Source organism: Spinacia oleracea, chromosome 3 (genome assembly GCF_020520425.1).
Source record: "Spinacia oleracea cultivar Varoflay chromosome 3, BTI_SOV_V1, whole genome shotgun sequence".
Taxonomy (NCBI): Eukaryota; Viridiplantae; Streptophyta; class Magnoliopsida; order Caryophyllales; family Amaranthaceae; genus Spinacia; species Spinacia oleracea.
The window spans coordinates 13,809,826-13,821,591 of NC_079489.1; the positions used below are offsets into that span (position 1 = coordinate 13,809,826).

General features: G+C 31.4%; 1 protein-coding gene across 1 annotated transcript; it reads left to right on the plus strand.

The window, feature by feature from the left end:
• Positions 1-1,619: 1,619 nt before the first annotated feature.
• On the plus strand, positions 1,620-8,921 carry LOC110801462 (GDSL esterase/lipase At4g16230). The gene is made up of 5 exons (XM_022006827.2): positions 1,620-2,135; positions 2,740-2,870; positions 3,753-3,998; positions 5,368-5,623; positions 8,391-8,921. The coding sequence occupies exons 1-5, from the start codon at positions 1,691-1,693 to the stop codon at positions 8,612-8,614; spliced, it is 1,302 nt and encodes a 433-aa protein (XP_021862519.2). The 5' UTR covers positions 1,620-1,690; the 3' UTR covers positions 8,615-8,921.
• The last annotated feature ends 2,845 nt before the right edge of the window (positions 8,922-11,766 follow it).

Sequence of the window (11,766 nt, forward strand, 5' to 3'; positions counted from 1 at the left end):
CAGATTAGAACCGATCATGTCCCGATCATAATTGATCTGTACAAATCATGTCTAGATTAGAATTGATCTGTACATATCATATCCAGATCAGAACTTATATGTCTAGATCATAACCGATCTATCTAGATCATGTGTAGATCTATCTAATATAAGGAATAGTTTAAATCATGAGCAAAGTCAAGTAAATAATAACAATATTATAAATTTGTGTAACATTTATTTTACACGTAAGTCGTTTAATATTAATAAATGTAGATTTTTGTTTAAACTTAATTCTGAAGAATCAGATCAGATCAGACCAGACCAGACCAGATCAGATCAGAAAAAATAAGTTCAGATCAGATCAGATCAGATCAGTTCAGATCAGATCAAATCAAGAGAAATAAGGTGAACTAAACAGGGCCTTAGTTGTCCACTCTAATTTTATAGCTAAAATAAGGCATAATAAGTTACGTTTATATAAGTTCAAATAAGAAAAGTTCATTAAAAATAAGGTGAATAAATCGCACCCTAAACTTATTTTTTTTCTTCTGATCGATTGAGTTATAATCAGATCGGATTACACGCGGTCTCTCGCAAGTTGGATTATACACCCGGGTGCACAGTGAGCATTGTGCACACCGTGCAAAACGACGTAGTTTTAAGCATGATTTATATTTTAAGTAATTAAAAAAAAAAACAGATTTTTAAATATCCCTTATTTTTAGCAGAGAAGTTGAATAGAATCTTTTTAAAATATTATAGTTGGGAAGTTAAACAACAAAAGGCAGATAAAGTTATATATAAAATTATCTATCCTAAACTAAATGATTTTTTTATATATATATATATTTGAACGTCTTATCATTCCATATATGTTGTTGAAAGAAAATGTACGGAGTACGGAGTATCTCTTAATTTTTCATGTGTTTTGTTATTTACTTTTTCTTAAGTTTTTTCATGCGTTTTGGTATTTACTTTTCTAATTTTGTGTTTTGTATGAGCTTGAAGATGACGTTGATTAGATTATAATGTAGGTAATTTTGATAGTATGTGTTCTTTAAGTTTGAGTTATAAGTTCATTGGGATTGAACTACATGTTCTATGGGTGTATATGTTCTATGAGTTTTTACTATACGTTCTTTCTACTTTAGTCTGGAATGTTCTTCCACTTGTTTACGAATTCTTTGTTTTTATTCATAGTTTGAAGATTTGTTGATGATTTCTTTTCAAAAAATATGCTAAATTTATGGGATAAATTGTTATATTTTATCAATGTTCTTTGTATTTTGCCTTTATGTTCTTCCTATTATCTATGTTCTTTGTAATTGTCCTATTATTCTTTCATTTAAAAACAGGATGCAAATTGAACACTATATATGCACCCTGATGCATAAACGACGTACATATTGGCATATTGCGTTATCTCTTACTCTTATTCGATCTTTCTTACGCAAGATCGAGCTTCAAGGTTGGGGTGTTGGGGATTAATAACTACGGTAGGTAGGTGTTCGAAACTTGCTACTCGTAAGTAAAATTATTTACACCAAATCCAATTTCCTGTTGGTTTCCTCACTGCAAGTGTGTTCTACTACTGTAATTCATACATACGTTTCGTAACACCTTTTTATTTATTACTACGTACTCAGTAATATTTTATTTATTTTCATCATCTTGAATCATTCGTTAATGCCCAATTGCATTTCTTGGGATGACTTTCACGGGTTGGAACCTGATTTTACAGACAGCATTCAATGCCTTTTATTATTTATTTTTTGAATCATCAATTTATTTCCCCTTCTATATAAATGTCTTCCAACATTTTATTATCTTCATTGTCTTCTCAAAACATATTGTCCTCCAATTAAAATCGAGTTATTTCTACATTATTTTTTACATTTACAAAATGAGTATTCTACAAAATAAACCCATTTTAATCATGATAATTTCATTAAGTTTAAGCATGGTTTGTAGTAGAAGTAATGGATCAGAAAAGCAAACAATAGCAAATTTCGTGTTTGGAGATTCATTGGTGGATGTAGGAAACAACAACTACATTGTGTCTTTGTCAAAGGCGAATTACGTGCCTAATGGTATCGATTTCGGACGGCCAACAGGAAGATACACCAATGGACGTACCATTGTTGACATTATAGGCAAGTCCATTCTACATTCTTGTACCATTCTAGTACATTTCCTCTGCTTTTTTTTTCCCTTTTTTCTTTATAATTTCCGAAAGAAGTAAAGGGAAAAACCACTTGCCTTTTAATCTTCACGAGCTTTTAGGAAGAATGAGCAGATATATACTAAAGGCTATCCTACAATAAATGTGGAGCATATCATTGACTTGAAAACATAATCATAATTTATGCTACATTTGGTGTTTCATATGTTTACTTCATTTCTCCCATACTTGCAACATTACCAACAAAACAAATAATAGTAAAATATATCAAGTATTTTTTTTTTAAAAAGTATAATTAGCTGTAGAGTGTCAAAATCTCGTCTACATTATCATCTTTTTCACGTATATGTCTAGAGTTCTAGACTTCTGGTAATCTCAATATTACCCTCAAACTGCATTTTTTTAATAACACTCGCACCGTGTTAAAATTAAATTCTTAGTTTTATTATCAAACTTATTTATGAATAACACGTACGTAGTAAACATATGTATATGTATATATTGTAAACATTTGTTTATGTGTGTAGTGATTTATTTATTTATGTAATTATTTATTTATGATGGCTATGATATAGGTCAGCAACTTGGATTAGGAGATTATAGTCCACCTTACTTGGCTCCAAGCACAAGAGGGAGTATGATTTTGCAAGGGGTCAATTATGCTTCTGGTGGTGGTGGCATTCTCAACCAGACTGGCTCCCTTTTTGTAAGACCCCCCCCCCCCCCCCCCCCCCCCCCCCCTTTTATTAACCCTTCTTTAATTTATTACAATGTCAGACGAAAATAATGTTCACATTTATAAATCATACTACAAAATATTTCCTCTGTTTGGATATATATTGTCACGTCGCTTTAAACCAATAATCCCTCATAATTAAATATATAATTGCCCTACAAAATACTTTCTATGTACGGATATATATTGTCAAGTCGCTTTAAACCAATAACACAAATTCTAATTTACATGGGTGTACGATAAATATTATATACCGAAGTTAAATTTAACGCAAAATGTTTAAAATTTACTTTTATATATGTAAAAGTTATTTATCTTTTACTGATAAAATTTGTCATTTTATTAAAAAGTATTTCTTCAAAATCACTAATAATGCATAAAATTTATCATTTAGCCCTTTAAAATGTTTATCTATCAATTTTTTTTAATAATATAAAAGTTAGAGAAAATTTGGTAAAAATTAGATAAAACTGGATAAAGGTTATGTTGGTGTACAATAAATTTATTGTACACCTTGTGCATGCAAACAGACCTTTTGAACCAATAATCCTTCATAACTAAAGATATAATTGCCCTACAAAATACTTACTAAGTAAAGATATATATTGTCACCTCACTCTAAACGGTAAACCCGGCCTCATAATTTAATATATATATAATAACTCTCTGAAAAACAGGACAACTTTTACACCATAAGTCATTAAATAATGAATGTGACTATTATTTCCCGATAAAAAGGTACTTACTGAGTTACTGATGATAACTTTTAACTTGCATCGTTAAATAATGAATATGACTAGTATTTCCGAATAAAATGGCACGTACTAATACAATGTGACATGACATGTTTAGGTTGGGAGGTTAAATTTGGACGCACAACTGGACAACTTCGCAAACACAAAGCAAGATATCATCTACAGTATAGGAGAAGCAGCAACACAGAAGCTTCTGAGTAACGCATTGTTTTCAGTAGCAATGGGCTCTAATGATTTCATTAATAATTACTTAACTCCACTATTTTCTAAATTAGAGCAGCAGATGGTGTCTCCCCAAGCTTTTATCGATGCCATGATATCAAAATACAGATTACAGCTTACGGTAAGATATAATTACCTCGTGGTTATTTAATTTTTACATCCGTCCTTAACGGTTAATTTTGATATATACAGTGCTCGCCTTAAAGGCTAACTATAATTCTATAACTCTATAAGTCTATAAGTATTGGGTTTATTTTTTACTTTTACTTAGCCACTTAACCGGCGTTTAGAATTGCACGTATCATTTTCCTTGTACTAATCACTTCATGACTATTTGACCATTCACTTATGTTAGTACTTTGTACTAAATACGCATTACAAGATTGTGAAGTAATACGGAGTATTAAGAACAGTAAATGTCTACTGAGTAAATCCCTTGTTGATTACTCCCTCCGTCCCTTAATACTCGACCCGTTTTGACTTTTTGCACTATTTACATAATTTACTTTGACCCTATTTTATTTCTAGTATATGAAAACAAATGTTAGTATATAATATATCGTTGACTTCATCTTAATTTATATTTTCAAAATATTAATGTTTTTATAATATGTAGTTAAAGAAATTGGTGGTCAAAGTTGTGCATTGGCAAGCGTATCCGATCAAAACAGGTCGAGTATTAAGGGAAAAAGGGAGTACTCAATTATTATTGTCTTTAAAAGAGACAAAAAGGCAGCCACAAACAATCTGTGAAAAAAGACATTTTGCCATAGTTTTTTTTTTTTTGAAAAATCACCTTTTAAAAATTGTGTTGTGAGAAAATACATTTTTTTAAAAAAATACACATTAAGTTTTTAATACATTTTCGGGCATTTACTCCCACTTTTCCCATCCAACTACGTGGACCGATTCCTATGATAATTGTTAATAGTATAATACACATATATATTTGTAGGAAAAAAATTGAGAGTATTTTTTTTGGCAGAAATCTTACCTTAAGGTATTAAAAACTATGAACATTAAGTTTTTCTCACTAAAAAAGTTTTAAAAGAAGTTTTTTCACAAAAACTATGAAATAAAAGGTCTATTAATTCTCACAAATTTTTCCAAATATAAACTTGAATGTGGTTGGGATACGGTCAAGACAACGCTTTTTAATGTATTAACTAGTTTTGGACCCGGGCGATGCCCCGGGTTACTACGTTAATGACATTTACATTTAATTATTTTTTTTTCACAATGATAACATGAAACATGTCATGTCGTAGTGGTAAATGTTCTATTGTTTAAATACAAGGTTAGGGGTTCAAACCTTATGCAAACAATATTTCACATTTTTTTTATGTATGTGAAAATCGCATAGAGTGAGTGACTAATATGCAGAGAGCCACGTGTCATGTAAACTTCTTTAGAAACGCCTTTTAATATATTTATAGATGTACATTATATTGTGGATTTAAGCTGATGTTGGTTCATGTGGTTTTGAACAGAGACTTTACAACATGGGTGCAAGGAGGATAGTTGTGGTAAATGTTGGACCAATTGGTTGCATACCTTATGAGAGAGACTTAAATCCAACCGCAGGAAATGATTGTGTTGCATTCCCTAATCAACTAGCTCAATTATTTAATCTCCAATTAAAGAGCCTAGTTACAGAACTAAGCAACAACCTCGAGGGATCTAAGTTCGTTTATGGAGATGCTTATCACATTGTCAATGATATCCTCGTCAATTACCAATCTTATGGTACGTTTTTTTCCTATTAAGTTATCACTTACGTAGTACGTAGTGTCGTAGTATTTCGTAAAATAGTTACTCCCTCCGTCTCTTTTTGTTCTTTACGTTTTTCTTTTTGGGTGTCCCAAAATGTTCTTTACATTTCCTTTTATATTATCACATAAATGATTTAATATTCTATCAAAATTTGTGTCCAATTATTATATTAACCAATTAAATCTATTGGGTTATTTAATCCCTCACACTTTTCCACAGGGACATTAACTTTTTCTCACTTTCCCAATATCAGAATTTTGATAAGAGTGAAAACATTATAAATAAACGTAATTTTCCTCGTTTACATAAAAAACTTAGAAAAATCTCAATGCACATTAATTAGTCGTTAAAACGCGTGCAAAACACCAAACGTAAAAAACAAAAAGAGACGGAGGGAGTACATCATTAGTCTAGTGTACCACTAAAGACGTGTCAAGCACATGTGAATATGTGATGCAAACTAGTGGTGAAAACAGCAGGTACCCTGTTAATTCGCAAAGGCTACACATATCCTGTTAATTTAAGAACCAAAACCTGTTGTAATTGATTTAAATTTTGTAATCTGAAATCGAAACCTCAAATTCCGATATCGATTTAGGATACCTGACTTTTTACTCAGCCCCTGATACAAACACTGGCTAAAATTGACAGATATATTAAGCAAGACTAGATTAGATCCCGTGCACGCACGGATTTTGATAAATTTTTTCACAAAATATTTAACAGAATATCTCCCAAACTACTGCATAGTTATAACATTTTTAACACACTCGTTTAAATTTATTCATCTAATATGCATATTTAAAATGCTAATATGGTAATTTGACCAAAATATTGAGTGATATATTTTCCATTATATTAATATAGTCATTTGACTAAAATATTACCAATTTAGAATAATTATTATCACGCCGTATCTATTATTGCCATAATTTATAAACTAAAATTTGTTTCCATACATAAATATTTTATAAAAAGGTAGAAAATAAATATAAAATCAAACAGATATTTTTTTTTGAGAAAGTGTTTTTGACGGGAAAAAATCGCACCAGGAATTGATACGTGTCATTCCTAGTGTCTCTTTTAGTATATAATAAAATAATAATAATACTCCCTCCATTCCTTTATGTTGTTCCCATAAAGAATGTTGGGGGGTTTTTAAGAAAACTGAATCTTTGTTTGTATTGGGATAAGAGTAATGATTGGGTGTAAGAATAATGATTGTGTGTAAGAGATTATATATTTAAAATAAAGTAAGGAGAGAGAAAATATTAAATAAATAAGATAAATGAGAGATATTTCATTAACAAAATAATCAGATTAAAATCGAACCAGAAAAAGAACAAAATTAGAACAACTCTAAATCGAACCACTAAATCGAACCAGAAAATTCGATTTAAAATATAACCAAAAAATAAGAAAATCCAACAAAAACCCAGAAATTTAGACTTCAATAACTCACAAATTCGTGAACAAATTCGAGCACAATTCAACCCATAAATACGAACATATTCAACCCAGAAAATCAGGAAAATTCAACCCAAATCGAACAAATTAAACCCAGAAAATTAAACCCAGAAATTCAACCCAGAAAATTAAACCCAGAAAATTAAACCCAGAAATTAAACCCAAATCTTAAACCCAAATCGAACAAATTCAACCAAAATTAAACCCAGAAATTCGAGAAAGTTCAACCAAAATCAACCCAAAAATTAGACAAGAAAATCGAGATAATTCAACCCAAATTTAGACCAAAATAAACCCCAAAAAATCGACCAAAATCAAACCAAAATTCGAGAACATTCAACCCGAAATTCGACAAAAATTTCGGCAAAAAGTTCGTCCAAAATCAACCAAAAATTCGACAAAAATTAAACCAAAAACTCGACCAAAATCAACCAAAAAAACAACCCAGAAATTCGTCATAAGTTCGCAAAAAAAAAAACCCTAAAAATTTGAAACGTGAATACAAAAATAAATAAATACCCAATTGATCTCAATTTCACGATTTTGAGGATTTAGAGGTCAAATTCGACCATGAAAACTCTAGATCTAGGGTTTTCGTGGTCGAATTTCACCATCTAAAACCATAATACGTATTCTCAGCTTTTTCGGGTGGTGGTGGCGGTGGCGGAGTTGTGGTGGTGGCGGCGGCGATATTGAACGAGGAGAGAGAAAAGTGAGAGAGGAAGGAGGAGAGAGAGAAAAGTGAGAGGAGGAATATGAAAATGAAGAACATCTTTGATGTTCTTGAGGGTATCAGCAATCGAAACAGAGAAGGAAGGAGGAGAGAGAGAAAAATGAAAGGAGGTTGAAGAGAGAGAGAGAAATCAGTGAGGTGAGAGAGAGTGAAATCGGAGGTGAGAGAGAGTGAAATCAGAGAGGTGAGGTGAGAGAGAGTGAAATCAGAGAGGTGAGAGAGAGTGAAAGTGACGGTAGTGGGGTGGGGTTATGGGGGATGGGAAATTAATTAAATAAGGGTGGTGGGGAAAAAGAGGGTGGAAAAAGGGTAGAATCTTAGGGTTTTTTGGTAAATAGTGGGGAATCTTAGGGTAAATTGGTAAAAAAATTATGGCCAAAAATAGTAAAGATTCAGTAGGGGAACAACAAAAAGAAATGCCAAAAAAGGAAATGGGAACAACAAAAAGGAATGGAGGGAGTAGATACTAGATAGATAGATTAAACGTGAAGATTGTGTTGTTTGCTAATTTTTGGTATACGGAATAATGGAATGTGACAGGTTTTGAGAACGCAAATTATGCTTGTTGCTATGCGAGTGGGCGTTTTGGGGGTTTAATCCCCTGTGGTCCGACATCTAAGGTGTGCAATGATAGATCCAAGTATGTGTTTTGGGACCCATATCATCCGTCCGATGCTGCTAACGTGGCAATTGCGAAACGTCTGATTGATGGGGATGTTAATGATATTTCACCTATCAACATCCGCCAACTACTCAAGTCTTGAAATTGCATTCATTCATGATAAACAATTAATTATCATAGGCTCATTATTTGGAAAATGATTTTGACGTATTCATTTTGGCACTCGGAAGTGGAAGTAGAGTAATTTTCGTGCTATTTTAGTGTGTCAAAATCATTTTTTTTTATCTCTATATACACTCTTATATAGTGTAGTAAATATAATCTATAGTATTAGGGTCCTTGGTGAAGAAATTTGTTCTAATTTCTGAGCCAAGTTTGTCAATTAGCTAGCTTAGGGCCAATCAAATGTCAATTTCTTAATGATTTATGAAGTATTAAGTTTTTTTTTTTGTGTGTGTGAATGATTTACATGGGCAGTATAAGAGAAAAAAAATAGGGAAATTCGCGTGACCATGTTGATTTTTAGTATTAATATTTTAATATTTTAATAATGAAGTTTAAGTATTCTTGCTTCTTGGTGGCCTGATAATTAATTTTTGGTGATACGATAAAGTTAAAAAAAATATTGGAAAAAAAAGTGAAAGAAAGGAACGAAGGATTAAGTTACGTTGTGTTTGTGTTGTTTGCCTATTTCGGCTAAAATGTTTGTGTTAATTTCTTGGCCAAACAAGCATTAACATTCAAGTGGTCTGTCTATGTTGTTTGCCTATTTCGGCTAGGAAACCAAGATGGTTGTTTTAATTTCTTGACCAAACAAGCATTAAGATTCACGTGGTCTAGACCGAAGATGTAGACCTCTTTATTACAACAATTCCTTTTATCCGTATCAATCCAATCTCTAAACGACCTCTACCTCCAAAAATAACCAACATTGATGATGATGATAGGTTTCTTTTTCCAATTATTGATCTCGGCGCGTTAATGGCCTAGTGATCTGGGAGATATATTAGGGACTATATATGATCTCTTTCTAGTAAGCAATATTTGGGACTATTATCATATTATCACCTTGTGTTACTTAATTGTGGACTTCGTAATTGCTAATTAAGGATGGCAAATCAACTCCGTTCAGAGAAAATGAAAGACATGGTGGATAGGTTAGGGAAGCGGTACTAGAATTAATTACTGAAATGCGTACGTAGTATTACCTCCTTTTTATAAAAATCTTTATGTTTTGCGATTTTGGATTTGATAGAAATTTGAGAACGTACGCGGAAGTTTTAATGGACCTGAATGATATAACAAAATTTTATTTTTATCATTGATAAGAATTGTACAAATATATTCATATCTCTCACTTATCTCTTTGGTTGAACCCTTGGTTCTACCCCTCATATTTTGTGGGAGCTTTCTTGATTAGCTCACCTCTCAATTTATGCACATATATATAACATATTTATAGTTGTTGTATCCTAGTTTCTATATTTCTCTACACTTGTCAATACATATTTCCACATCACATGTCTAAGATATTTCTAGATACATCATACTTGATTTTTCATTACACATCTAGATTTTTCTAGAGTAACCTCTAATAGTCTTCTATGAGACCGCCTCATACATAAGCCGTTGATGAAACCAATAATCATTCAATTATACGATAATAAAGTGTGTGGATGTCAACTAGCTTAGTTGGTAAAGTGTTGAGAGGTGGTACCCCTGAGATCGAATCTCGTCTACACCATTTGTCGACTTGCCTTTGTGGTTCTCTTTAACGGAAAAATAATAAAGTGGAACTATTTGTTTGATTGTAATTAATGGAAGGTTTTTCAATGACTACACCAAAATTGTAGCCATTGTAGTTCTTTGAATATTAACCACTAGATGTTTTGCTATTTGATCATGGCTGTAGGTTACTTTGACTTAGTAGATATTTTCTAAACAAAAATAACGGAAAACCTTTTATTTATCTCTATCTCTATTCTATAAGCCAACTCCTGAGGGTTTTTTGGTAAATTAACTTTTCGTGTCCCCCAGTAAGTTTACAATAACACCCATCACTGTTTAACAGCATATGCCAGACCCTTCCAGTTTGTAACGCCCAAAACGTGATTAATGGCCCATTCTATGCATGTCAATTACCACAATAACAGTAATTCTGATTATGAACTATTTTAAAAAATGAATTAATTATTGATTTAAAAACAGAATCTATTTTTGGATAATTTTTTAAACGTCAATTTAAACATCTAACTTTGTGTGATATTTCCTAATTAAATGTTTAAAGGTCAATCAGGAATCAGGCAAGGATTATAGAAAAATGGAAAAAAATCCTTTTAATCCCTGCCTGTAATCTCTCACCAAATCAGGAAAGGGATTTAAATTTCCCTGTAATCTCTCCCTGTAATCTCTCATCCCTCACGTCAGTAAAGCAAAAGGAATCAAATAAAATTACAACTTGATACTGTTTCCAAAACTACAAATTGATTGATTACAGTATGTAAACCTAATAATCTCTGTAAAGAGTTCCAGAGTTCCATCAAAGGTTCGTTGTGAAAAAGCTCCAATACCACCAATACACGTAAATAGACTCTTCTCATCGATTAATGCACAAAATATAAACAAATTCTGTGTTAATTGAGATATTCAACTGGAGCTATGTGCAATTGGTTATTGCAATGAAATGAATAAAGAAAACAATTTGTAATTTTATAAAGAAAACGGGTCATTGCAATCAAATTGATTATTCGTTATTTTTTGCAGATGAAATTTGTCAAATTTAATTAAATATCCATATTTGACAAAATTATGATATTGTTTAAAATCAATTTACCAATTTTCAGAGTGCTTTATTTAATTTGACATATTACATTTTGAAATAAATCATGGTTTTGTAGGATTTACTTTCAGTTCTACGTTCGATTTTAAGTTGGGTGTTAAATTCAGCACGGCATACAATAACCAACGACATAAGGTATGTGCCCCATCAGTCTCTTCACCAAAAAATAAATAGCAACACATGCTTCTATTGATTTTAATTAATTATCTCATGCTTTTAGTTTTTCTTAAGAACATCTTATTAAAAGACCTTCAATATAATAGTTAGCTATTGTTCGAGAATTTTTTTAAGTAGGGTTCACATCTCCATATCAGGTGTCAAATAATAAAACATCTTAATTAAATGTCCACATTTGTCAAATTTATGATATTGTTTATAATCAAATTTACCAATTTTCAGAGTGCTTAGTTTAATTTGACAGATTTTTGATTAAAATCATGAAAATCTGAAATAAA

Coding starts and splice junctions, on each gene's coding strand:
- LOC110801462 (XM_022006827.2), top strand. CDS start 1,691: ATGACTTTCACGGGTTGGAACCTGATTTTACAGACAGCATTCAATGCC. Junction 2,871..3,752: donor ACCAGACTGGCTCCCTTTTT/GTAAGACCCCCC, acceptor TGACATGTTTAG/GTTGGGAGGTTAAATTTGGA. Junction 5,624..8,390: donor CGTCAATTACCAATCTTATG/GTACGTTTTTTT, acceptor GGAATGTGACAG/GTTTTGAGAACGCAAATTAT.